This window comes from Orycteropus afer, unplaced genomic scaffold (genome assembly GCF_000298275.1).
Source record: "Orycteropus afer afer isolate SDZICR_OR568_19922 unplaced genomic scaffold, OryAfe1.0 scaffold00018, whole genome shotgun sequence".
NCBI lineage: Eukaryota > Metazoa > Chordata > Mammalia > Tubulidentata > Orycteropodidae > Orycteropus > Orycteropus afer.
The window spans coordinates 21425516-21451978 of NW_006921605.1; the positions used below are offsets into that span (position 1 = coordinate 21425516).

At 50.3% G+C, this 26463-nt stretch overlaps 1 protein-coding gene across 1 annotated transcript in view; it reads right to left on the reverse strand.

Annotated features, from left to right (window-relative positions):
• The window catches only part of MAPT (microtubule associated protein tau), a 62532-nt gene extending 36741 nt beyond the window's left edge, over positions 1-25791 (reverse strand). Inside the window, exons 1-6 of the mRNA XM_007959761.1 lie at positions 25650-25791; positions 16523-16606; positions 14049-14123; positions 10537-10602; positions 5717-6484; positions 2168-2223 (exon numbers count right to left, since the gene is read on the reverse strand). Coding sequence (XP_007957952.1) covers positions 2168-2223; positions 5717-6484; positions 10537-10602; positions 14049-14123; positions 16523-16606; positions 25650-25791 — 1191 coding nt within the window. The remainder of the gene's footprint in view (positions 1-2167; positions 2224-5716; positions 6485-10536; positions 10603-14048; positions 14124-16522; positions 16607-25649) is intronic.
• Between the last annotated feature and the right edge of the window lie 672 nt (positions 25792-26463).

Here is a 26463-nt window from a genome sequence, read left to right on the forward strand (position 1 = left end):
CCAGCAAGTTGATGGAGATCACGAAGGCACAATTTCTGCTCAAAGCCAGGTAAGGACAGCTCAAGCTCGCCTGCTAACCTTCGGCCATCTTCCACTACAGTGACAGAATCGCTAAACTCACGATTGTGCCTGTTCCACCTTAAAGATTCTGTCTGATACCACTTAGGTTTCTCTCTTTCTCTCTCTCTCTCTCTCTCACGCACACACACACACACACACACACACACGTGCTTTCCTTCTGATTAAAAAAAAAAACAACTCACTGCCATCGAGTCAGATCCAATTCACAGTGACCCCTCCTTGGGTTTCCAAGGCAGTATCACTACAGAAGTAGATTGTCCAACCTTCCTTCCAAAGAGTGGCTGGTGGGTTTGAACCTCCAGCCTTCTGGTTAGCAGTCAAATGCCTTAGGCACCATGCCACCAGAGCTCCCAAGTCTCAAATAAAACTAATCTTAATACTATCTGTCAAATCCTAAACTGGCCAATGTTAATTCTTGAGCATGTTCCATACAAGGAAATAGCCAGGGTGGGGCAGGTGGTCACCAGGCTGGACGCCCTCAGGGAGGGTGCTGCCTGCTTGTAGGAGGACAGTTGATGGATGGTGGCTGACACCTATGGTTTGAACTAACTGCTCCTGGGGGACTTTGATGGAAAACATGGCCTCATAGAGGACAGTGGGCTGGATGGGGCAGGGCCATGCCTTTAGGAATAAAAGCAGACAAGCTCAGTCTGAGAAACTTCCAGACTGGAAACTTCACTGGGCTGCTCACATGTGTTTCCTTGCCACCCCTTGGGTTCCTGGTTGCAGTGGCCAAGGCCCTCTCTGCGGCCAGCCGTGGTGAGGAGAACTCGAGGGATAGGGCAGTAGTGAGAGGGGAGAGATGCAGCCCGCGGCTCTGGGGCTGGTGACAAGGAAGAAGAGCTGAGAGGTGGGGGAGTGGCAGTTTGTGATAAAGCCGACCCTTTACCAGGCCGTGAGCAACTCCAGGACAGCGCCCAGTAGGCCCCTGGCCTGTGTGTACTGAATGAGGGAGGCAGGTATTCCCTCCCAACCAGCACTAAGGGTGCATCCTGACTGATAAGAAGCTACTGCCACTGCCCGAAGCAGCCAGGGCGGAGCTCTCCAAGTCCCTGCAGGGCCCTCAGCTGCCTCCCCATGCTCTTTGGGGTAGCAGACCCTGACTTCATACAGAACAGGCCACTTTAGTTAGTGGTCCTCACTCAACACACGATGCCCAACCTACAAAGCTACACTCTGCCTTGGAGAGTTAATCAGGGCTCCAGCATTGGTTAAATCGGATGCTTCAGGCAGAATTTATGTTGAAAAATTCCAGGTCTCCTCAAGACAAATGGGTCTTCATTTAGAGCCATGGCATGATTTTCCTGGGAGAACTACAGGAGCATTTTCCAGGATTCAAAATCGTTAAAGAACAAACTACCCCAGAAATTAATGCTGAGGAGGGGCCTGGCTCTGGGCGTGGTTTTGGGGCCAGCAGGCTGCCTCGTTCACTGATCCCTGGTTGGGTTCAGAAGACTGACGAGCACATATGCCAGTCGCCTCTTTGGCACAGTTTCAAGGCAGTGCGAATGGCCACATTTCCCAACTTAGTATGAAGCTGTCTGTCAAGCTTTCTGTCCTCCAATATCTTTCTAATCTCGCGTCAGCCCCAAATGGGGCTCCTCGTCAAACCAGCCAATCTGCTTATGCTTCTAGAGCGTGTGTTGACCATTCGTGCTCCCAGGTCCTTGCTGTGTGATCCTCCTCCCTGCAGTGAGTACCTTTTCCCACCTGCCTCTCCAACTCTCACTGATACTCCCCATAGCTCGTTCTCTCTAAAGGCTCTTTGAGAACCATCTGCCTTAATTTGAAGACAACTTCTTCACTCTAAACTTCCTCAGCCCTGTGATTGAATGCTATCTTCTGTCTATCACATGTATACATATTTACTGAGCCTAAGTCTACAGCTGCAAGTATAAGATGGGCCAAATCCAGACAGTACTTGCACTGACTACAAAAAGTCTCATTACTTTAAAATGACAGTTGTACTTTTGTGACAGCCACTCCACACATATTATAAGTGAGAATGAACTCAGATGTCAAAGCATCAGATGGCTTTGCGGTACCTCAAGCAGCAGCAGAGGGTTTCAAGTCTTTGGCAGCTTACCTTTGTTCTTTTGTCATCGTTTCCAGTCCCATCCTTGCTTTTACTGACCATGCGAGCTGATAAAATACAAAACAAGAATGTGTGTTATGGCCCACTGGCACGGTCTCCACACAGAGCCAGAGGCCACAGGTGGTCAAGGAGGGTTTCTCCGAGATCGGTACAACATGTTTTCTTTTGTTTGCTCTTGGGCTTGCTAGAAACCTGGTTGGTTTTCTTTCCCTTCGCATCTGTTAGTTCTCACATTGTCAGTATCAACACAGCAAGCTGGGGTCATTGCTCAGAGCAACCTAGTGAGAGGGGACAGCTGGCTGGCTGGGGGGGTGGGGAATGACATGCAGAAAGGACACAGCAGAAACTGTTTGAGACCCACGTGGGCACAGGGGCTGTCTGGGGAAGGTGAGGCCAGCCTCACACTGCAGTCTTCACTACCTGCTTCTGCCAGGGTTGCCTACCCAGCTGGAGACCACCCTACTCCAAGGAAGGGCATTGAGGAAGCTGGCACAGCTCGGCCAGGCTCTAGCCTTCTGGCAGGCTCCCCTCTGCTCATGCTGTTGTCCAAGGATCAGGGTGACTGACATCCTCTCCACCCTGTGGCTGAGTTTTCTGAGAGGGTCCTGCTAACCCTTTAGGCCTCTGGGGGACTGACTGGAGCCACCTCTGAGTCCCCTGCCCCATGTTGCCAGCTTGCCAGAGGTCCTAATGCTCACCTTCCTGGCTCCTCTCAAGCTGATCACCTGCCACCAGAACTGGCTGAGACATCTCCATGCCCTGTTGCTGGTCACACCCCCAGAGCCTGCCCCTCATGAACGGGGGCTTCAGTCACCGGCCCCGGTCTCAGATGCGCTCTTCTCAGCCCTGGTCGACTCCTGGTCGAGGTAGCTCTTCTCACCCTATGGTCTTGGAGGAGGGCCACTGTTGTTAGGTGCTGTTGAGTCAACTCTGACTCAGAGCAGCTCCAGGTGACAGAGGACAGCTGCCACATAGGGTTTTCTCGGTTGTCTTTACAGAAGCATATTGCCAGATCATTTCTCCTGTGGAGATGCTGGGTGGGTTCAAACTGCCAACCTTTTAACCACTGTGCCACCAGGGCTCCTTGGAGGGGACTAATGGTTGCTATTTGTCAGTATCTCTGGATCTCATGCCTCTACAACAGCTACAAACGAGTTAGCATCAAACATCCTACAGTAACATCTGGATTTTAGAGGTAAACTATGGACGGCTCTGGGCTCCTAAGCCATACACCTTAGTGAAGGCCACCCACGTAACTCATCTACCAGCATCGTTTCTTTTCTTCCTTAACACTGATCAATGAGACTTGATTATCGATTTTCTTCCTTGGTCTCAATACCATATTCCCTCTACCCCAAGGACACCGGGGCCCCTTGGCACTTCTCACTGGCTTCTTGTAGTCTGGATTTCGATGGTTACCAGCACTGCTGATCTGGCCCAGAAGTTTTCCAACTTTCCTCACAGCAACAGCATCTAGAGAGGTTGCTAAAATCTAGATTCGCGAGCCTCTGAGCCTGGAAACCTAAGGTGGGGCCCAGGGAACCGCATTTTCACCAGAACCCAAGTGGATATGGCTCACATGTTCCTTTCTTTGCCCAAATCAACCAGCATCGTCCATGTCTCAACAGAAGTATCCAGTAGGTCAGCGTTTCCCAAATTGGGGTACCACTGAATAAGCCCTCTTCAGAAGTTAGCAAGTGGGGGTTCAAATAAACTTGGGAACTCATCCTATCTATCCTTCTCAGAGGGTCACAACATGCATTCACTCACTGCTGTTGAGCCAATCCCGGCGCATAGTGACCCCTCCTTGGGTTTCTGAGGCGGTATCTCTAAGGAAGTAGATTGTCCAATCTTCCTTCCGAGGAGTGGCTGGTGGGTTTGAACCGCTGCCAGCCTTGTGGTTAGCAGTCAAATGCCTTAGGCACTATGCCACCAGAGTACATTAAAGTTTCTGGCAAGTCCTGCAGCAGCAAAACCTGTTTGTCTAGCTTATTTTGCCCAAACTTATTGGGCCATGGACCTCCTTTTCCCTTTGATATTCCTATTCCCAGCTATTGGGCCAGTTTTCAATAGAACATCATTTCAGAAAACACTGTAGTTAACTGTCAAGTCGCAGTTACTAGTCCCCTAGCATTTTGGAATGTAGGCTATTTAGAAATAGAATATAGAATTTTTTTTTCTATCTTAAATTTTAAATATAGGTTTCAACAATTTTCTTGACAAGCAGAATCTAATCATTTAACGGATGTTTCCAGCTGAGAGCTCAATAGCATTGATTTCTGGGCAGTGCAAATAATTCTACAAAGCTAAAGGTCCTAGATGCATGGATGCACCTGACCTGTGGCTATGAGGTCTCTCCTAGAAACTGTCCTCTCTCTGATGGGATACACAGATGCTGACACTCAGGAACCTCCTCTCCCACCTCTCCAGACTCTGAAGGGAAGCTAGGGTCATGCTTTTGGGGCTTGAGAAGGGCCCTGGGCTGAGACCTCTGCAACTCCAGCACAGGGATTCTCTGGGCCTCCGCCACAGGGAGGAGGGAGGTGCTTTGGACAAGATTCTGTTTCTGTTTACCATTTATTCTGCCACAGGCAGGGTGAAGTGGGGGTGGGAGGCAGGGGTTGTTCAGCCAAAGGCTCAGCTCGGGCTCTTAGACACCTTCAAATGATTGTGTGTCACCTTGCAGCAAATGTGTGTGATGTTCACTGACACCACAGAAGCATCCGACACATTACAGGAGATGGGCAGGTGCCATCTGTGTGTCTGTGCTATAAGGGCACACGTCAGAACTTTCTAGAAGGCACCATGGCATACTAGGAAAGAGTGTGCCTTTTAAAGCAGACCTACCTGGATTTCAAACCTGTCACCATCACTTACTATTCAGTGGCCTTCAGCAAGCTATTTTTTTGAATCTCAGTTGCTCATCTGCAAACCAAACCAGAGGCCACTGATGATTCTGACTCACAGCCACCTTACAGGGCAGAGTAGAACTGCCCTCATAGGGATTCCAAGGGAAATCTATTTACAGACACAGACTGCCTCAGTTTTCCAATTGCCAACCTTTCGGTTAGCAGTCAAATGCTTTAACCGCTGCATCAACAGAGCTCCTTCATCCGCCAAGTGGAGCTCATTATGCCCACTTGGGAGAGCTATGAGGATTCTAGAAATGAATAAGACCTAAAAAATGGGGCGTTGTTATCCTCTGTGGAGTGCAGCCCATCAATCCCGTTAGCTGACAGGCCGATCACTATGGATAAGTCAAATGGCCAGAGAAATGAACGTGCAGAAAGCACTAGGTGGGTGCTGGCGGCATGCAAATGGCGGACAAGCGTGAATGAGCGCGTGCTGCCGGAAGCCCTAGGGAAGAGGAGGCCGCGGACAGCCAGCAGCGCCGCCTGGTGGTCAGTGGGTATAGCGCTGTCCTGGAAACCTCAGAAGCAGCAGGGAGTCAAGGAAGGGCTGGCAGCTCAGTGGTGGTGCCCGCAGCCTGGGTGGCACAAGAGGTCCCCAGGGAAGTGCGAGGGAGCTCAAGACACAGACCTTTGAGTTGAGGTACCCGGCTGACCGGCCTCCTTGGCAGACCAGCTGCAGGCTGCTTTTCAGAAGGTTCTGGAAGGTCGGCCTTTTGAGACTCTGCCCCCACATAGGGGCCCCGGGTCTCCTGGTCCTTTCCAGGGCTCCCCGGAAGGGCGGCCCCTTCCAAATCCAACTCTGAACATTCCAGTTCCTTCTGCACATTGGCTGTGATTTCTACTTGGAACATGAACTCAGCCGGAGCATCGTGTCCCTCCGCCTCTGCCGGCCCTGCACTGGGCATATCGGACTCTGGGAGCCAGGCGTCTGTGGAAACTTCGGGGAGGAAACCGACAGGGAGGGAGATGGCACCCTGAGCTGGGACACCAGTGACGCCAGTGGCTTCTCTGGAAATTGTCTGGGGGCCTGCCTCGGCGAGGCTTTGGGAGATGTGTGCATGTGGGGAGATCTGGGAGGGAGGGGAGGCCTGGGGCGAGGACTCGTCGATGTCCCGGTCTTCATCCACCTCCTCCTTGCCCGCCAGCCTCTCTTTGCCCTGGCCGTCCTTCAGAGGGGGCCTTTCTGGAGCAGGGTCTTCCAAAAGCTGGCGCTTCGGCAGCTCGGGGCCCCTGTGGCATCCTGCTGTGTCCCCGGGCTCCGTCAGGATGGAAGCCCCAGGCGTGTCCGCAGCGAGCTGCTGGGTCAGATGCAGGCTGCCTAGGTCGGGGGCTTGGCTTCCACGGCACCCTGGATCACCAAGGACACCTTCTTGGGCACCCTGAACACTCTCCTGCTCTGTCTGGAGAGCTCCAAGGGAGGTAGACTTCCGCCAGGCCACACCCTCCTTGGTCCACTCCCCATGTTTCCATCCCCACTCCTGGTGGGGCTCCTGAGGGCCTCCTGTTGGAGGAGCTGTTGGGCAGATGGGATGATGCTGAGAAAGGAGAGAGACCACCTGCCCGGGGGCCCCTGGTTGTTTCTCCCCCTGAGGAAGCACAGAGACCCCAGAGGCCTCTCTGCCGTGTCCAGGCTGGCCCTGAGAGCCGAGCTCCCTGGCCAGGGCTCTCAGCCCTCCAGGCTCCTTCTCCCTCTGCTGGGCGGCAACTGGCAACTCCTCTGGGTGTGAAGAGGCAGTGGCAGCAAATGGTTAGCAAGGGCACATTAATCGTTTAGGAGAGGGGCCATCACTACGGAAACGAGAACAGGAAACCTGGACAGCATCACCTGCCCGCCTAATGAAGAAACTACAGCACACACGCTGGCTCGTCCTGGCTGGTTTGATTTGCTTGGAATAAAAGCTCTCTTGGTCTGTCTGCCACCAGAGTGAGCACCCGTCCTTTCTGGGCCTCAGTTTTCTCACCTGGGAAAGGGGGACGGGTACCCTCTGAGACCCCTTCTGGGGATGGTGTTATTCCTCTGCCTGTTGGCAGGCTCTGATTGGCACAGAACAAGCCACAGCTGGCATTGCTCAAACCGCTAAAGCTAACAAAAATGTCGACCCCTTTCCAGCAGCTTGGGAGCGGGAATTTGAGCCCCCTGAAGACTTTGGCTCCCGGATGGAGCCTGGCTTGGGTGCAGCAAGGGTCCCCTTTCCTTTCTCTCTGTCACTGCTTCCTTTTTGGCAAATGAGGATGCCCATAAAACAAACCCTGCCTTAATTCCATGCTCCAGGAGTCTTGGGAAATCCATATTGCTAATCATCAGGAATTTACTCTTTACTTCACCAACAGACCCACCATAGATTCCTATCAACAGAAACATGACTTGGATTCATCCAGGTCATCAATGATGGACGATGCATTAGGTGAGGTGGACCCCATGTGGCTGTAAAGGGTTCTGAATGATAATGACATTGCTGGTCCTTCTGGACCATGTTTTTAATCTAGATTAAGCCACATAATTTAACGCACACTAAACTAAGTTGATTGAGAGCTGCATTTCTTTTTCTTTTTTTTTTTTTTTTCTGGGTCGTTCATGTGAATCACTCTTTAACTATGTATCTGGCTGTGACCCTGAGACCAGAAGAACTAGATGGTGCCCAGCAACCACTGCCAACCACTCTGAAAGGGATCACCAAAGGGATCACCAAAGGAGGTTGAGCATAGAATAGGAGAACAATAGGGAACAAAACTCAAAATAATAAAAAACACCAGGTTTTCTGGTCTGAGAGAGACTTGTGGGATCCTGAGGACTATGAGCCTTAGGCACCCTTTAAGCCTGGAACTGAACTCATGCCCATGGCTCCACTTTCAACAAGACAGCAGACAGACCTATAAAGTGAACAATAACACCAGGGAGGAACACAGTCTTTAGAACAACCAACCACACAAGATCGAAAGGGCAGCTTCTGCCCAGGGATAAAGCTCAGAGGGCAGGAAGGGATAGGAAGGGGGACAACTGGAAACGGTAAACACAGGGAGGAAGGGGAAGAGTGCTTTGCATTGTGGGACTGCAAGGAATGTCACGAATCAAAATGGGCATGAATTGTTGAATGGAAAACCAATTTGTAAACTTTCACCTAAATCACAGTAAAAAGTTTTTTTTGTTTAAAGTATCTGGCTGTAGATTAAAGGCAGAAGTACACTCTATTTTTCCTAATAAATGCCTTTAAAAAAAAAACAAAAAAAACTTGCAACCCTTCAAACATCCCACTGAGTCCCAACAGAATAACCCACACCCCTTCACTAACAGACCTACTCAGAGTAGGTCCATGTGGGTCAGAGTAGAACTGAGTTACACAGGGTCTCCAATGACTGATTTTTGAGAAGCAGATCATGAGGCCTTCCTTCCAAGGCACCCCTGGGTTGACTCAAAACTCCAGTTTCTTGGTTAGCCAAGTGTGTTACCATTCACACCACCCAGGGACGTCTGTATTTTATTCTCAGAATACTGCCGCTCCATCCTGAAATACACTTTCCTATGTTAGGTACTAGTAGGGCTGCCAAAAGTTTTTCTTCTGTAGAAGGAAAGACCAAGGAAGAGAACTAAAATCTGTCCCTTTGTTTACACGTCTCCTCTTAACTCTGACAGACCACAGGCCTTTGGCAAATAACCTGTGTCGCGCAGACGTCAGTGTGTCGGGCTTTCACGAGGTCTCACTTGAGGAGCCAGACTTGGCTTTGGAACAACATTTCCAATCAAGGCGGTGCCACAGGCCTTGGGAGCAGAGACAGAACCCACCGTGCACTGGTTTATGTGGCACCAGTCTCCTACTGCGGGTGGTCCCTGGGTGCATCTTTATACCTATGTGACTCCAGAATGCTGTGTGAGAGCTCAAAGATTCAATGGGCACACAAGTTAAACTTCCTGAAAAGAAGCTGATCTTTTTTGATGCAGAGTGAATTATGCTTTCGGCCTAATTAGACACAGCCTGCAATACAGGCCTGTCAAAAAAAAAAAAAAAAACCCTCAAACTCATTTCTTTTTCTGGAAACAAATGACCATTTCCAGAGGTTATACTTTATTCCAAAACCAAACACCCACCCAAACCCATTGCTGTCAAGTGGATTCCGAATCAGAGTGACCCTACAGGATGGAGGAGAACTGCCCCACAGGGTTTCCAAGGCTGCAAATCGTCACAGAAGCAGACTGCCCACCCCATCTTTCTCCCACGGAGTGGCTGGTGGGTTTGAATCACCAACCTTTTGGTTACAGCTGGGCACTTAACCACATATCACCAGGACTCCTCACACTCTAATTTCACCTAAGCTGAGAAGTATGACCTAGAAGAAGCAGGAGTAGGTATCCTAGTTATTTAACAGGGTAAAATGGGCTCCTCCGTTTTACATTTCTATCCCTTTCAATATTCTTGGAAGCTCTTTGTCAGCCTGAGAACAAAAACACACCTTTCCATGCCAGTGAAATGCGAAGCATTAGGCCCCTGTGGGGCAGCGACCCCTTAGGGAACAGGAAAGCAGAGTCAAGCCCCAGAATACCCTCAGTGAGGTGCTCCCTCGGGCCCACTCGTTGCTGGGTGTCATCAGTTGGTTCCAACTCACAGCGACCCCACCCGACAGTGCAGGACTGCCCCGTACGGTTTTCTTGGGAGAAAGATGGCCAGGGCTTTGTCCCACAGAGCAGCTGGGTGGGTCTGAACATCCACCTTTTGATTAGCAGCCAAGTGCTTAACCGTTGTGTCACCAGGGCTCGCTTCCCAAAACCAGACCACACCAGTGGAGGCGCTAAGCATGGCACCAACGGCATGTTCTGGAGAAAACAGCAGCATCTTCCCAGCTCTTTCACAATCCAGAAGCTGCCACGTTATACACTCGACTCTCAAGTTCATTTTTCCAGCAAATGATACAAAGTGAACCCAGCCTGTATGTAAATCAGAGGCCCCCGTCTCCTAAGAGAAGGAGTCTCAAGACTTTTATGATTGGGTCCTTGAAATTTTTATGATAAATGATTACAGAAAGTTGCTTGTCTCAAACACAGCAATTTGGATCCCTGAGAAGAAAATCATACGAGGTTTGAAGTTACCACAGAAGAAATAGCTGCATGGCTGAGGCCTTGCTCCTGGGATGGGCCAGAGGCAGCCGCAGGGAAACGCCTCACCATACAGATTTGCTTTCCTATTGGAGATTCATTCTCAACTCCCAGACTCCTTTCAGGACACTAAGCACCTTGAGGAAGACTTAGAAATGGTGTAAGGAAAAGAAAATGCTAGAGCTCTTTCTCTATCTAAACAGCCACCTTTAATAAGAACGGATGTCCCAGTCAATCCTGGCCTTGACCCTGTGGGTTAGGCCGCAGGCCCAAATTCCCTTTGCAGGGCAGAGCCCAGTTGAGGGGTCCCAGCTCCCTCCTCCCCAGCCCCACATCGTGGCAGGCTATTCCAGCCCACTGACCTTGGGTCACGTGTCCGGCAGCTTGGTCTTCCAGGCTGGGGGTGTCGCCGATGCCGGCTTCCTCAGCTGGTTTATGCATCAGCAAACGAAGAAGGTAAAAGTAAAGAGAGTTATTGTTGGTTAGGAAGAGCTCTCTGCATCTTCTGGTATTTTCCCTAAAATATTCACGAGGCTCATCTTGAAAGCGCCCAAGTCCTGCCTCTCTCTCTGGCTTCTCTGAAGATGCTACTGTTAGGAATGTTGATAAAGAAAGTTCGCTAAACAAAACACACAAAAGCCACACACTTTACAAGTGACTCTGACCTGGTGGGAAAGATCTTGTCAAGAGTGGGTCCAGGGCCCTGAAGGGCAAGGTCAGCTACGATGCACAGGGTGAGTGGGGTCAAAGAAGCAGTTTGCGGCTGAGCCAGTGCCATAAAGCGCTGTGTCCAAGCCATGGCTGCACCTCCTGGCCCAGCTGGCGCGCTGAGAAAGGCGGGGAAGTTACAGACAGGATGCCGCGTGGGCTTTGAAGCCCAGCAGACCAGGTTCAAACCAAGGCTCCATCATTTTCTTAACCTCTCTGAGCATGTTTCCTCACTAGAACCACAAAGTGATGATGATACCACTCCATCTTGCAGGAGGGTCGTGAGGGTTATTAAGATAATTTGTGGGAATATGTTTAGCAAAGTGCCTGGCATATGGTAGGTGCCTAAAAGCTGTTGAGTTCTTTTCTCTAATCTATGGACAAACCCCTTTAGCCACATTAGCTCAGAATGAATATATGCTGCCTGGTTAGAGGGAGGGCAGTAGCATCAGCGAGCAGCTTTTGGGGTGTCTTGAGCTCCTAGTTTGGAGTCATTATTCACCCAAAGAGGACTGATCCCAACAACAGTACCGTGACAACTAAGCTTTAATACTTAAAACGACAATTCCTGCATCATGGAAAATCCAGATATAGCTATAGGACAATGAACACAGTTGTCCTAAAGAAAGAGTTTAGGACACAAGTTGGTCACCCACTGACATGCACTGGCCACATGACACCAAAAGAACCAAGATGTCCTGATAGATAGTGACAGAGAGAGAGGGCTACCACCTCTGAGCCATGGCTGCAGAAGGGCCTTCAGTCTTATCTCCCAGGCCTGTCACCAGTGATGACCCACTATCACCACCTAAAGCAGAAATGCAAAGTTACCACCACTGGCCAGCACAACCCCACAGAGAGCTGGGAGAAGAAAAAAAAAATCCTCCGAGTTCGACAGCCACATCATGACCTCATAAATACATAGCAACCTGGCTGCCACAGACAAGTGTGGCAAGGATCGGGAGGGCCAGCAGGAAGCCCACCACCCACCCGCTCATAGGCACCCACACCCTCTGGACTCCCACTCTGCTGCCCAAGGGGGACAGTTCTGTGAGCTGTCATCTGACAACAGTGCTGGGCACAGTTGGGGTGACCGTCATGGAGGCACAGCTCTGAGGGTAGATTGGGTCTGAGTTTGTTTCTGACAAGGTGATAGAAGAATCCCACCCAAGAAAACTAAAGGATGAGAGAGGGTGGCGGCCAGTGCCATCGGTCAGGGGCCCCAGGTCTGTGCCTTCCCCAAGGACCTGATATTTGCTCAGGTCAGGGAGTGCCTGGGGCACTTTAGATCACCTCCCAGAGGACAACAAACAGGAGCCAGGAGATGTCAGGAGTGCTGAGGCTGGGGGTAGATCTTCAGGGGCCGAGAAGAGGGTCAATTTCTGCTGGATAAAATGCAAAGGGATCTTCAGGTGAGGGTAACTGGAGGTGGTGAAGAGTGCGAGGAAGAATCTGGACGAATTCAAAGAAGGTCCCCAGGAGAGAGTCAACTTTAAACACCTACTGAGCTGTAGAGAGGCTGAGGCCAGCTCACCCCAGTGCCGATCTAGTAAGAGCTTTCCTGCTCCCTTACCCTCCCCCAACACACTCCAGCTGGAGGGCAGTGGCTGGAGCTCTGAGTGAAGACAGGAGTGTCCCCTGCTACATGGGACTGGACTTCAAATGAGCATGTCCAGCCTGTGTTTTGTGACTTGTGGAGACTAAAGTACTTTTGATGAGTCACCGAAAAGTCCAAAATTAGCCAGAGTTTTCATCCTGGGCAGGAGAAGAACTTCTCCCACAGAATAAAGTATGAGGGGACCAAATCAGGAAGAAAAAAAAAAGAAAAAAAATCAAGCTCACTGCCCTGGAGTTGGTTCTGACTCACAGCGACCCCTCCTTGGGTTTCACTACAGAAAAAGATTGTCCGGGCTTCCTTCCAAGGAGTGCCTTGTGGGTTTGAACCGTTAACCTTCTGGTTAGCAGCCCCCAGAGTTCCCTTTAATGGGACAGTGGGAGATAAAAATGAAGTTCCTCATGATCTCACCTATCAGTCCATTCCACAGCCTTCAAATAGTCTTCACGCTGTGGAACGAGGCCCTGCCCGGCTTCGAGAACGTCCCCTCCACCCATCTCAGAAGACACCATTCTCTACTGTCTCCCAAAGCAGAAATGTGCTTGGAACGAATTGGGAGGTGCTGCTCGGGCCTCTGTAGGGGGCCCCCTTAGCACATGGCGCCTAGGAGATGCCACAGACTTTTCCAGCAGCTACAGTGAGCACCACCTTTAGGGAGAGAAGACAGAGGGCTAACTGGGGACGTCCTCCCCTCTCTGCTGCTGGTGAAATTCTGCCCGGGACTCTTTCACATTTCTCACTGAGCTACTGGGGACCTTCTGAAGCGTCAAGCCAGTGCTTGAAACGTTACGTGAGCCCAGCACAGAGGACACACAGGGAACCGCGGCGAAGGCAGCAGGCCGTGCTGGCCGCTCCCTGAAGGCCTGCCTACAGCACCTGTGGCCCCGGCTGGGCAGCTCCGGAGGGAATCTGGCGGCCTCAAGTCCAGTGCCCCATATGACGTATTCTCCATCATCTGTGTCGACAGAACACTCTTGTCCTGTCTGTTCCGTACAGATATGTTTGCAAAGGTGACATGGTTCCGGAAATGGATATGAGACTACATGGTCTCTGTTCCTCAGGCACTTCCCAGTTTAGATCCTCAGAAGGTACGCTTAGTCATCTGGACCCTGAGGCCTGCTCAGGTGCTCCTGGGGGAAAAGCCCCCGCCCCGGGAGGCGACCCTTGGGGCGAGGCGGAACCTGAGCAGGAAGGTAGGCTGATCTCAAGTGTGAAGACAACGGGGTCTGCCACCAGCCTTCCTCAGAGAACCTTCCAGAACTCTCCACAGGTGGTGCGCTGACCCAGAAGAGAGGAGAATCCAGAAGGCCCAAGTCCTCAGGAGGCTGGCCTGCGAGCCACAGAACCAACAGGGCATCAGGGCATCAAGCCCCTCCCAACCCAAGATTGCAGAAGCTAGTGTCCCGCCCACATTCCTGCCTCACTTGGAGACTTGGATAATCTAAACACACACCCTGTCCTCAAGTAGGTCAGCCAGGGCACCCAGCAGGGCCTCCACCGTCAGCAGGGAGCCCTTGGGCCCACAGGTCTCTCTTGGGGAGTCACCCTCACCTGTGGTTCCTTCTGGGATCTCCGTGTGGGGCTGCTCGCCGGGTGCGCTCTCATCCACTAGGGGCGCTGTCACGTCTGGAAACCGTCAAGAATCACCTTAGAGGGCTGGGACAAGCCACGCCAAGCCCCTCACCTGTGCTTCTTGTGTGAAGCAGTGTGGGAGGGGAAGAGGGAGGTGACTCAGCCACATGCAAAAAGCAACCCCACGAAGCAGGGCTCGGAGCCTGTCCTGCCTGACACCTCCCTGGGATGTGTGTGAATACCCTGCTTGAGTGGCACCAGCTCACGAAGGCCCAGTCCATCCTCCAGGAAGGCTGGGGAAGTGCTGCAGCAAAGAGAGTGCTGAGGATGGTCCCAGGCATGTTTAAAGAAGACAGACTGAAAACTAGCTGACTGTACACAGCTGTTTGACTTTAAGCCAGACTCACCCACTGCCATCAAGTCGATTCTGACTCATAGTGACCCTATAGGACAGAGAACTGCCCCATAGGATTTCCAAGGCTGTAAAGGGGCTCTGGTAGCGTAGTGCCTAAGGCACTTGACCATTAGCCAGAAGGCTGGCGGTTCAAACCCACCAGCCACTCCTCGGAAGGAGGGTTGGGCAATCTGCTTCCATAGTGATACCACCTCGGAAATCCAAGGAGGGGTCACTATGAATCAGGTCTGACTCAATGGCACATAACAACAAACAACAAATCCTTGTGGATGCAAACAGCCCCATCTTTCTCCTAAGGAGTGGCTGGTGGGTTCGAACCAATGACTTTTTGGTTAGCAACCAAATGTTTTAACCACTATCCCACCAGAATCCCTTTAAAGCTGGGCAGGAAGATAGAATTGGCCTTAAGGCAGTGTGGGAAGTCAGGTTAGGGTTGGGAGTCTATGGCTTTGTTGTGAGGCTTTGGACAGGTCCTTTGGCCTCTCCGGGCCTCAGTTTCCCCATCTGCAACATGGAAGTGTCACCTCCAGGTGACAGTCAAGGTTTCTTCCAGCTCTGACCCATCCCACCCTGAACCCATGACCCATGGATCAGAACCACAGAGTCCCTTGTGTGGCAATGAAGAGACCCAGTCCTGTCCAGAGCCGGACCCTTGGCACCAGGCCCATGGATGAGTCCACCTTCACAGTGGAGGCAAGAAGGTGAAGGTCTCCCACCAGGAACTGCCATCTCTCCTCACTAAAGCAAACCCTTCTGCATCAACTTTCCTCCCCCAGCAATGCCCTGGCACGCTCCCAGGGCGTTCCTGGCAGATACAGAAGTTGTCAGCTTCAACAGCTTTCCAAGAGCCCAAGTCAGTTGTGTTAAGTGAAGTTCACTTTCATTGTGGTCGTCTCGGGTGCAGATGGAGCAGCCGGGCAGTGCCCAGCCCCAGTGGGGCCCCTCCCTGTCGGGTGGGAGCCAAGGCTCTTGAATGTCTGTGGTCCAGAGTGCAGTAAGATGTGGTTGGAAGATTCTTTCTCCAGAATAATGCTGATAGCAGCACTGAAAACCCTAATTAGGGAGGCTGGCATAAGATCTGAAATCAGGGTTTCAGAACTTTCTCAGAACAGGCAACTTGCAAAACTGCCCTAACATGATCAGCAGGAAATATCTTATGTCACCTGCTCCAAGGAGAGCAAAGAGAATTGGGATGTTCTCCTTGCCAAGCTAAGAACCTTGGGGATGCACCATCATACTGAGCAACCTGCCAGTCACTTTCTGAATTAATCCCAAGGTGGAAGCTTGGGGAAATGCTGGGGCCAGGTTCTCACCAAAGTAATGGGCAGGGCCTGGAGACGTGCTGAGAATGGAACCTTGAACCTTCTTGGAAGGACAGAGAGATGGAGGGGCAGATACAGCAGCCTGGTTACTCAAAAGCTGTTTTCAACCCCCTTCTCCCTTGATTTCTTCTACTGAAGAGATTGAAAAGCAAAACGCTCTATGTCTCAACCTCCCTTGCAGCCACGGCTGGCCATGAGAGCCACAGTCAAAGTCCAGAGGCCCAGGTCAAGTTCAGAGCACAAGAAACTAAGGCTATCAAACCAAGAGCTGTCCTGGGAGTGTAGGCTCAGACACATGCACTGACCTGCCCCTGCCCTCAGCCAAAATGACGGAAGAGCAAGCTGGGGGCTTGTAAAGGAGTTTTGGAAGGACAATCAATATGGAAGAGGGGGCTTTGTGGAACTGTGCTTGGGGTCTGTTCTGCCACCAAGCCCAGCCTCTCCAACGGTGGCTGCCTCCAAAGCACAAATCTAGAGGAGGGTGCCACACCTGGCACCAGCAAGCAGAGCATGAAAGCTGGGCTGGGTTCTTGCAAAAGTCTGGGGCCTGGCCCCCTGGCCTGCAAAGCAGAACAAGCACATCCCTTGGCTGGAGCAGGAGGTAGCAGCAAATGCAGCCAGGAAGGGTGGCGCGTACGGGCTCAAAGCACAGCTGAGCACAGGCTGGAGTGCGGAGGGACTGTGCGGATGAAGCAATGAGAGGAGGGAGGCCCCACCTTCGGCCGTCGGGGTGCTCTTAGCAGAGGCTTCAGAGCCGGGTTCCTCAGATCCGTCATCGGCGGGGGTCTGCAGGGGAGACTCTGGAACACACACAGTGAGCCCCTCAGAATGACTGCCTCTCCCCACCCCGCCTATTGACCTCAGGAGGAGCTCAGGGAGCAATGTTTTCAGAGCCCAGAATCACCCTGTGTGGAGCCCAGAGGGATGAAATGGTCCCAAAGGGAACTCACCCACCCCACCCAACACAACTGAGCCCCACACCAGGCAGCCGATGTGTGTTGGCTCCTGGGTGAGAGAAGCTGCCTTTTAATCTGCTAGAGCTCCCGAACACAAGGCTGTTACGTCCCGAGCTGGCTCAGCCACACTGGGACCTGCTGCTCTGTCTTTCCTTACCGGAGAAATTAATCCCCGATAATAGTTCCTCATTAATGACAAACATACACCTGAAAAAACACTTGGTGATCCAACTCCTTCCCTCCTTCCTTTGAGAAGGAATCCACTCAGGGCAGGCCCAGTGCCTACTGCTAAATGGCCACTTGGATGCGTGTCCGGACGTCATTTGACTCCTTTCACAGAGAGATCTCCAAGCACTGAGAAACAAGCCGTGCATGAGTCATGTTTGAAATGGAAGCTGTGGTTGTCTACAGGAAAACTGTACGTTCAGAAGCCTGGGTGAGAGAGACCCACAGCCGGCATCCACACCCTCGCCATACATAGCATTGGTAAGGTAGCTTCTGTTGGCTTACTGAAATCTGATTCCTCCTCATGCAAGGACTGAACTGTCTCTTCCTCTGTGGCACCTTGGCCACCAGAGATCAATCTGCCCTGGTCATGTGACACTTCACTCAGTATCCCAGGGTTGGGCAAGACCTTAAAATTTAGGTCAATACTTCTTGAGTATGGACTATATACAGAGTCAAGTGGTTGAAGGAAACAAAATGCCACCAAGAGCACAGCATCTAATGCAGAGGAAAAGGACCAACACGCAGAGCAGAAGACTCAAGCGTTCACGTGGACCAGTGCAGGGCCCGGGCTGGCAGAAGACTTCCTTCCTGAAGGTCTCCTAACGGGAAGTGGGGCTTGCAGCCTAGAAAGCACAAGACCTAGGATCCAGTGTCTGGTTTAAAACACAATTCCACCTCTTTCTAGTCTTTCCAGCCTTGGATTTGCCTTTTAGTTTAGATTTATAAACTGGTGAGATGACATTGACTCTACCTGCCTCTTCCTGGAGCCGTTGGGAGGATCCCATGAGTGAATGTTGGCAGAAATACACTGCAAACCATAAGAGCCATACTTATGGATCCAGTTCTCATGGATGTGAAGGAGCCAAACATTTATGGGGGCAACCCTGGGCTCCCCACTCCAGCTCAGCCCCACCTAAGTTAACCTCAGGAGATCCTCACAGTAAGTCATAGCTCAAACTACTCTGCCTGGATGGAAGGATGGGTAATGGATGAATAGATAGATGGATGAATGGACAGATGATGACTGGATGATTAGATGGAGGGATGATGACTGCATGATTGGATGGATGGTGACTGGATGATTGTATGGATGGATGGTTGGATGGATGGATGGATGGATAGATGGATGGTCAGAGGGCAACGTGAAGAGCTCATCTTAGTTTCTGAGCCCTTTTCTAGGACCTTCCAGTCATCTTCTTTGCCTCAGCTCTCTTTCACCGGGTTCTCTCCACCCTCTTCTAACCTCTCCACCCTCCATCCTTTGTCCCCCAGGCCCAGTCCTTTCCTCTTCTCCAAAGCACCCCTGTGTGCCCAGAAAGTCCTCTATAGTCCTCCAAGTGGCACCTCAGCCACCAGGTCAACATTCTTCAGATCTAAGCCCAATGGACTGACTCATGTCTATGTGATAGAGATTCCTCATTCTTCATGCACACGTTGGCTGAGTGGGTTTCCTCTGCTATCTAATTGTCCCATTCTGTGGCTTAGACTGAAGAGTGGTAGGCAAGGATATAGGTTGCAGCCTCTGGAGTCAGGCAGGTGGAGGCTCAAATCCTGTGGGACGCTGGCCAAGTGAACCTGCCCTCTCACAGAGCTGCTGTGAGCATGAAACTACTTAAAGCTTATTTAAAGCACCCAGTACTGTGCCTGGTGTGTGAGAAGCCATGAGTTAATGGCAGAAACAATCACCATTATTATTGCTGTCATTATTATGCTACTTTGGTTAAAGGGCCCAGTACAGCATTGCTCACTAACAGGAACTTGAGGTTTTTTTTTTGTTTTTTTTTTTTTTTTATGATATTGATAATGCAAGTGGTGATAGTGATGCAGATGTTGGTTGGGAGTCCCAGGTGGCTCCTGGGAAGGACCTTTGAGCTGACCTCTGAGCCAGATGGACAGATGGACGGGCTCTGGCCATCTAAGGAAAAGTCAAGCATCACTTTGTAGTCATACCCACATGAGATGAATACCTCATTAAGCACATGGGACTTTTAGTGTGGAAGTTGCAAACACTCCTTTGTGGCTACACTGTGTCCATTCTCTCCATCCTTCACAGTTACAGAGCTCTGATGTGATTCAAGATGGCGCTGGGCCTGGTTAAAAGGCTGGCTCTTCCAGTCTTCTGTGTAGGCAGAGGTAGCTAACGAGACATTAGAGGAAGTTATGGGATTGAACGTTGTGGTAGTTAAGGATGTGTGTCAACTTGACTGGGCCTGGTTGAGTGGCTGGGCAGCTGGTGGTAGTTATTCCCCATGATGAGACTGGCAATTAACTCCATGGTGGGATCTACCACAAGCAGCTGAGTAGCTGCTTTAGGGATGTGGTCCACTTCCTGTACATAAGCAGCAGCTTTGGGAATGGTCTCTAGCTTATGACACGCTTGGACTCTGCGTGTAGCTGAGTCGTTGTTCAGCAGCCTGCCATGCTCTGCCAATCCTGGGACTTTCAATGGACTTGAATTAATGGCCTGCCGTGTGGTTTGGTAACATTGGGACTGTGCCTTTTTTCTTGTCAGCCTTGGGCTTGTCAGCCTCAGCAGCCAGGAGCTGAGTGAAGAAAAGCCTCCAGCTTCAGTGGGCTGGAAGCGGGAGGCAGAGTTGAAGCCCAAGGTTGACAGGCTTTTACCCAGCCCCTAGAGCCTGGCACTTTGAACTCAGACTTAAAGCCTCCAAACTGTAAGAGAATAAACTTCTGTTTCTTCAAGCCATCCCATTTGTGATATAGTTTGTTAGAGCAGCACAGAGGTAACCAAAACAGACATCCAGGGAATATGGGTGAAGGAAGTCAACTCAGCTGGGAGGGCCATTCCTTTTCCAGTGGCCTTTATGAACCATAAGACACCTTGAAGATGGAAGCCACATGCTCAGGACAGTAAACAAAGACAGGAGAGGACTGAGCACCACCCCACCCCTAAACAACATGGAGCCTCACACTAGCTTGGACTGTTTAGCTCTGGACTTGAATTATGTGGAAGGAAATAAACTCTATTTGGGGCTTTATATATAAACATACATAGCCTGACATACTTCCTGGTGACAAAGTGGCTGTAACTGCTGGGCGAGGGGCAGGTCTGGAAGGGAGAGTTTGGGTTCATGGTGTTCCTCTCTTCCTCCCCCTAAATTGTGGGACTTGTTGGAAGCTCTGTCTTCCACTCTGCTTGCTCCTCCACTCCCTCTCTGAGAAGCTATCCTTCCCACCATGTCACCCACATCTCTGTGCTGAGTTGCCCCAGACCACCCCGAGTCCTGACTTCACTCTCGGTTGTGGGTCCTCGAGTCCTGGTGCACCTGTGGACATGCCCGTCCCCATTCACTGAGCTCGTGGGTGAGCCCTGAACTCGTCCCTCATCTGCCTCTCTGTACCTGCTCCTCCTCCTCCCTTACCTCCTGTATTTTAATTTCTATGTGCTTTCCAAATTTTGCTTTTTCATACAAAATACCACCATTTTGCTGGCTTCTAGTCTCAAAGCCATCTTCTCAGGACCCCTAAACAGGCTGAGGTCTTGGCTCCTAGCCGCTGGACTCACTCACTCTCCCCAGCTGAAATCACTCCCTCATCTGCCCCACCCACATCTCCTGAAGTCTCACTTGCCTTTCACAAGCTCCCACTTGCTTGTGCCCTGAAGACTGTCCTGATGTCCTGCCCAATCTCCTCCTGGAGCCCCTTCTGCGGCGTCGGCGTCTACCATCCCCCACCACACCATCAGCATTGTTCACTATTTTCTCATTCTGGTCTCAAGCCTGTTAACTCCTAGAGGCATAGACGCTCGCCCAATATTCCCCACAGTGCCCGGCCCCAAGCCTTGTCCACAGCAGGTGCTCAACTTGTTCCAATAAATGCCTGAAGGCAGAAGGTCAACAAATTCTTTCTGCAAAGGACCAGAGAACAATATTTAGACTTTGCGGCCCATAGGTTTCTGTTGCAGCTACTCCACCCTGCCATTGTATTGTAAAAACAACCACAGACGATACGATACGTAAACAAAAGGGCATGGCTGTGTTCCAATGTAAAACTTTATTTATGGACACTAAAATTTGAATTTCTTATCATTTGTCACGTGTCCGAAAAGATTATTCTTTTGATTTTTTTCCCCAACCATGTGAGAAAATAAAGCCCATTCTTAGCTCAAGAGCTGGACACAAGCAGCCTAGAGGCCAGATCTGGCCTGCAGGACACAGTTTGCTGGCTCTAGCTTTAAGGAGTGGCTTTTGCCCATGGGTGGATGACAGGATGAAGGCAAGAAGGTGTAAAGGCCAAGGGCTGCCATTGTTACACAATGAGGTTGTGGTGGGAAGGTCTGGGTCGGGGTAATGGGGGTTAAGATCCCCAAGTGCTGTGCAGAGGTATAAGGGAGGACTGACCGGGTCATCAACTGACTAGTTGATGGTGGTGCTAGCAGTGGAGAAACCAGGCATGGTCCAGGGAGTGGGGAGGATGGACCATGGTTTCAACTTGTTAGGTTTCAGGAGTGGCTGGGACATTCAGTGGTGCTGTCCCATGGGTGAAGGGGACAGGTTTTGTGAGCTAGAGAGTCAGGTGTCATTAAGCCTGGGCAGAGCCACAACAGTGAGGCTGGGGGATATTGCAGAGCTGGTGACTGTGGTAGGAGGACCCAGCCCTAGGCACCGAAGGATGAAGGGCAAGGTAAGGTGGAGTTGTGGGTAAAGAAGATGCTCAAAGGCCTGTAAGATAAGAAGCATGAGAATACAGGGGACCCTTATCTGAACCGGACAGGAGCTGTGTCCTGAGTAAGACCCAAGCTGCCATGGGCTCTGATCTCCTGGGGTCCTCATTACACCCACACCCAGAAGGGCAAGCCAGAGATAAGAACTCAGGGAGGCTCTGGGGGGTTCTGCGAAAGCCTCTCTACCTGGGGTAGGGCACAGCTTAGAGTCAACTTCAGGACCAGGAGTCAGTTCTGTGCACAGAGCAGGGCTCGGAGATAAAAAAGCAGGTGGTATTCGAGTGCATGGCAAGAGCAGACTCAGGCTCTCACCACCTGGCCCTGCTGCGCCCATCCAGGGTCACGATGGTGAATTCTCAACCAGCTTCCAGCCACACAGCTCCCTGATGCTGGAGCTTGCAGGGAAACGGAAGAAAACCAGCAAACTGCCTCATGAAGGCTTGGGACAAACGGTGACGGAGCATCATGCACGTGGTCTCTGGGTTTTGTTTCATCAGCAGCCTTGACTGCCAGGACATAGAAGTAATATGGCTGTGAAGGGCACCCCAACACACTTGTCCCCCAAACACCATCATCATTTGCAGTCATCATTTACATCATGCCTGTTAAATTACAAGTTAACCCCTCAACACACATGAATTCATTAAAAAATAACAACAGAGTTGCTGTTCGGTCAGAGGACAACTGTGCTTCACAGAGCTTCCGAAGGCTGTGATCTTCTGGAAGGAGATCACCAGGCTGTTCTTCCAAGGTGCCTCTGGGTGAATTCAAACTGCCAACCTTTTGGTTAGTAGTTCAGCACTTACCATCTGTGCCACTCAGGGACTCCATTAATTGATTAGTGTGCATTATTTTATCAGCCAACCAACCTCCGCCCACTTTCCAGCTCTCTGGCTGTATCAGACCTATGCTATCTTTCAGCATCCATATATATGCTCTTTGTTCTATAACTGGTTTCTCGTTATTATCCAAAATGGTCCTCTGTCACTTATCTAAAACGTTGCTAATAAAGACGACACTAAGGAGCTCTGGTAGCATAGTGGCTAAAGCACTTGACTGCTAACCAGAAGGCTGGCGGTTCAAACCCACCAGCCACTCCTCGGAAGGAAGGTTGGGCAATCCTACTTCCGTAGTGATACTGCCTTGGAAACCCAAGGAGGGGTCGCTATGAGTCGGGGCGACTCGACAGCACATAACAACAACAACAACAACTGCCAAGTCAAATCCGTCATTTCCCATACAAAAACCACTAGTTCTAAACACTGTCTCATCTTCCTTCTCCAAGCAGCTGGTGGATTTGAACCTCCGGCCTTCTGGTTAGCAGCCAAATGCCTTACCCACTATACCACTAGAACTCCTTAAATATCTAGTAGCAAGAGCTAATTTGGTAAGAATGATAAAAAATCTCTTCGGTGTCACTTGCTTTCTTAGAAAATAAATTCTTTGGCTAAACAAATGGTCCTAAAATGCTCCTCATTCACAGCAGTTTCAAAAAAGGTCAATGGAAAATTTGCTAGGTGCATGTTTATACACACATGCACATGTTGTTGTTGTTGTTATGTGCCGTCGAGTCGAACCCAAGTCACAGCAACCCCTCCTTGGGTTTCTGAGGCAGTATCTCTATGGAAGTAGAATGCCCAGTCTTCCTTCCGAGGAGTGGTTGGTGGGTTTGAACCGACAGCCTTCTGGTTAGCAGTCAAGTGCCTTAGGCACTACGCTACAAGAGCTCCTATATACATGTAAATAGTCTCTTAGCACACAGATTCTGATCATATTTGATGTTAAAGAATTGAGTAGCTTTAGCCAACATATTTCAGAAACCACTGAAGCACAAAGTGACTCGGTAAACTTGTTCTTACATCACAAATTACCTTTCATTTCCCTTTCAAAAAGTAAGGGTGGTAAAAACCACGTCTTTCCCGATATTTTCAAATGGACTTTTTATTTTAGAACAACTATTTAAAGAAAAATTACAGATATGCATGTATATACATAGGAGCTCTGGTGGCGTAGTGCCTAAGGCATTTGACTGCTAACCAGAAGGCTGGCAGTTCAAACCCACCAGCCACTCCTCAGAAGGAAGCTTGGGCAATCTCCTTCCATAGAGATACCACCTCGGAAACCCAAGGAGGGGTCGCTGTGAATGAGATCCAACTCGATGGCAGTGTGTTGCGTTTGTTCACGTTATATATATACATATTTATTTGTTTAATTTTTAATCAATTTCTGATCCAAAAGAAGTTGCAAAACTGGTACAAAGAGTTCTCTCATACTCTTCACCCAGAGTCCCTACATGTTAATATCTTACATCACCTTAGTTCGAGGATCTTGATAAGTATTATTAATTAATCTACAGCCTTTATTCAAATTTCACCCATGTCTCACTAATGTCCTTTCCATAGGTCAGGATCAGGTCGAGAATCCCACACCGCATTTATTTATTATGTCTCCTTAGTCTCTTCCAGTCTGAGTTGGTTCCTCAGTCTTTCTTTGTTTTCATGACCTGAATACTTTTGAAAACTACCAGGCAGTTATTTTGAGAAGGTATAATATATGTTTTTAACTTAATTTTTGAACCAGGCTACCTTGCCTATCAATACGGTGCACCCTGCTTCCTGCACGGACTCAGAGGCTGGCCATGGGGCACGGGAGACAGGCATCTACGTGCACTGCTGGGTTCCCAAACAGGGTGGTCAGACAGTGAAATGAAACACATTTGTTTGGAAGGGAAAGGAGGAGGTCATGCCAATCTGGCCAAACAACTGTATTACAGAATATTTACAAGTTGATGAGTTTATTAATTTGAGTATATAAAGAATCCCAGAGCTACTCAACTCTTGCCAAATAGGGGCCACACTGGCCTGATTTGGTGGTATCTCGGTTAAACGTTGGGCTGCAAACTGAAGTGTTGGTGGTTTGAACTTACCAGCCATTCTGTGGTAGAAAAGCCTTGCAATCTGCTCTTGTAAAGATTTCAACCTAGGGACCAGGTTTGCTGGTCCGACAGAGCCTGGTGGGACCACTGAGACTATGGCCCCTAGCTGCTCTTCAGGTCTGGAATTGAACCCACACCTGTGGCTTCCAGTCAAACAAAAGACAGGAATATGAGCTGAACATTTACCTGAGGTAGATACACTACTTGGAAAGAACAATGGGAGAAAGAAGGGCTGTTTATGTACAGGGAGACAGCTCAGGGGGCAGGAGTGCATGGAGGGATGGACACAGGGAAGAGGTAACTATCGGGAAGAAGCTGGAGGGGAGCTGTTTCATTGGGGTAAATTGTAGTCAATGTCATGAGACAAAGTATATGTGAACTGCTGTATGGAAACTGAATTTGCTCTGTACACTTTCACCCAAATTACAATTAAAAGAATATATACATATATTGCAACCTAGGAAACTCTATGGGGCAGCTCTACTCTGTCACATGGGTCCATTATGAGTCTGAATCAACTAGATGGTACCCAACAACAAGGCCTGATTTAAGGAAGAGACAAAAATAATGTATTTTGAATGCTAATGGCTGTGCTGGTTTCCAGGTTAACAGGGTGGCCAAAGACTCGAGTTATGAATTAAGTTGACAAAAAACCAACCTACTGCCATTGCGTTGATTCCCACTCATAGCGACTCCATTGGGTTTCTAAGGCTGTAAATCTTCACGGAAGTAGATTGCCTCATCTTTCTCCTGCAGAACAGCTGGTGGGTTTGAACAGCAGTCAAATGTCCCTGCAATCTTTGCCACACTCTATTCACTCATTTGGCAGACTCCCCTTCGGTAAGGCACATTTTCAAATAACTGCACATTTGCCAATCCAAATCAACGAGGTTTCACTTGTTTGACAATCCAGCACAAGGGACCCATTCAAAACACCTTTAAACACCTGGATGGGAACCCTTCCTGACAACCCTATCCAAAGGCAGCAGGTTGACTGTGCCCCCAAGGCGTCCTGGGCCTGGTGTGCACAGCTGTCCACTAACCTTTCAGGCCATGGTCAGCATCGCCCTCATGGTCTTGCAGCAGGGTGTAGTCCCCCCGAGAGGGGAGATCTTTCCTCTCCCCCAACCCGTACGCCCCAGCATGATCTTCCACCACGTTGAACTCCTGGCGGGGCTCAGCCATCCTGGTTCAAAGCTCACCTGGAGAAGGAAGACGGGAGAATGAGGGCTGTGAGGTCAAGCTGAGGGACAAAAGCAAATCCTGAGGAGTACTTGGGGGGGAGGGGATGGGGGCAGAGAGAGCGGGTGCCCCTCCCCAGCTTATGGCAGGCAGGATCTCCATTTCCCCTAACCCCATCTCACCCCCAACAACTCCATCCCTCCCACAGTGTTAGTCACATCTGTGTGCACTTTTAATTCACCAACATCACCTCAGTCCATATTCAAAACCACCAGGTGAGGCAGGTTCAGCAAGCTCGACTTGTTATTATTCCCAGTCAAGCACTCCTTCCACTTCATTAAAAAAATAAATACTGCTGACTAGAAGTTATTTTATGAAGAGGGCAGAGGAGAGGGAGGTCATCGGCTGGCCACTTCCTGTGAGGAAAACGAGGCAGAGAGCTAAGTGATAGCTCAGTCCCACAGCAACCTCACACCACAACCAGCTCTCGACCCTGCTGTCATGATTCTCTCAGCTTCGATCTCAGTGGGCTTTTCTGGAAGTCGAGGCAGCGGCCTTCACTAACTGGGTCCCCCAGGACCCTCGGGTTTGCATTCCCAGGACCGCTCTCCTGGTGGCCCGGTAAGTCTTGAATAGGCCCAGAGGGGGGCCATGTGGGAGATGTGAGGCTTCAGG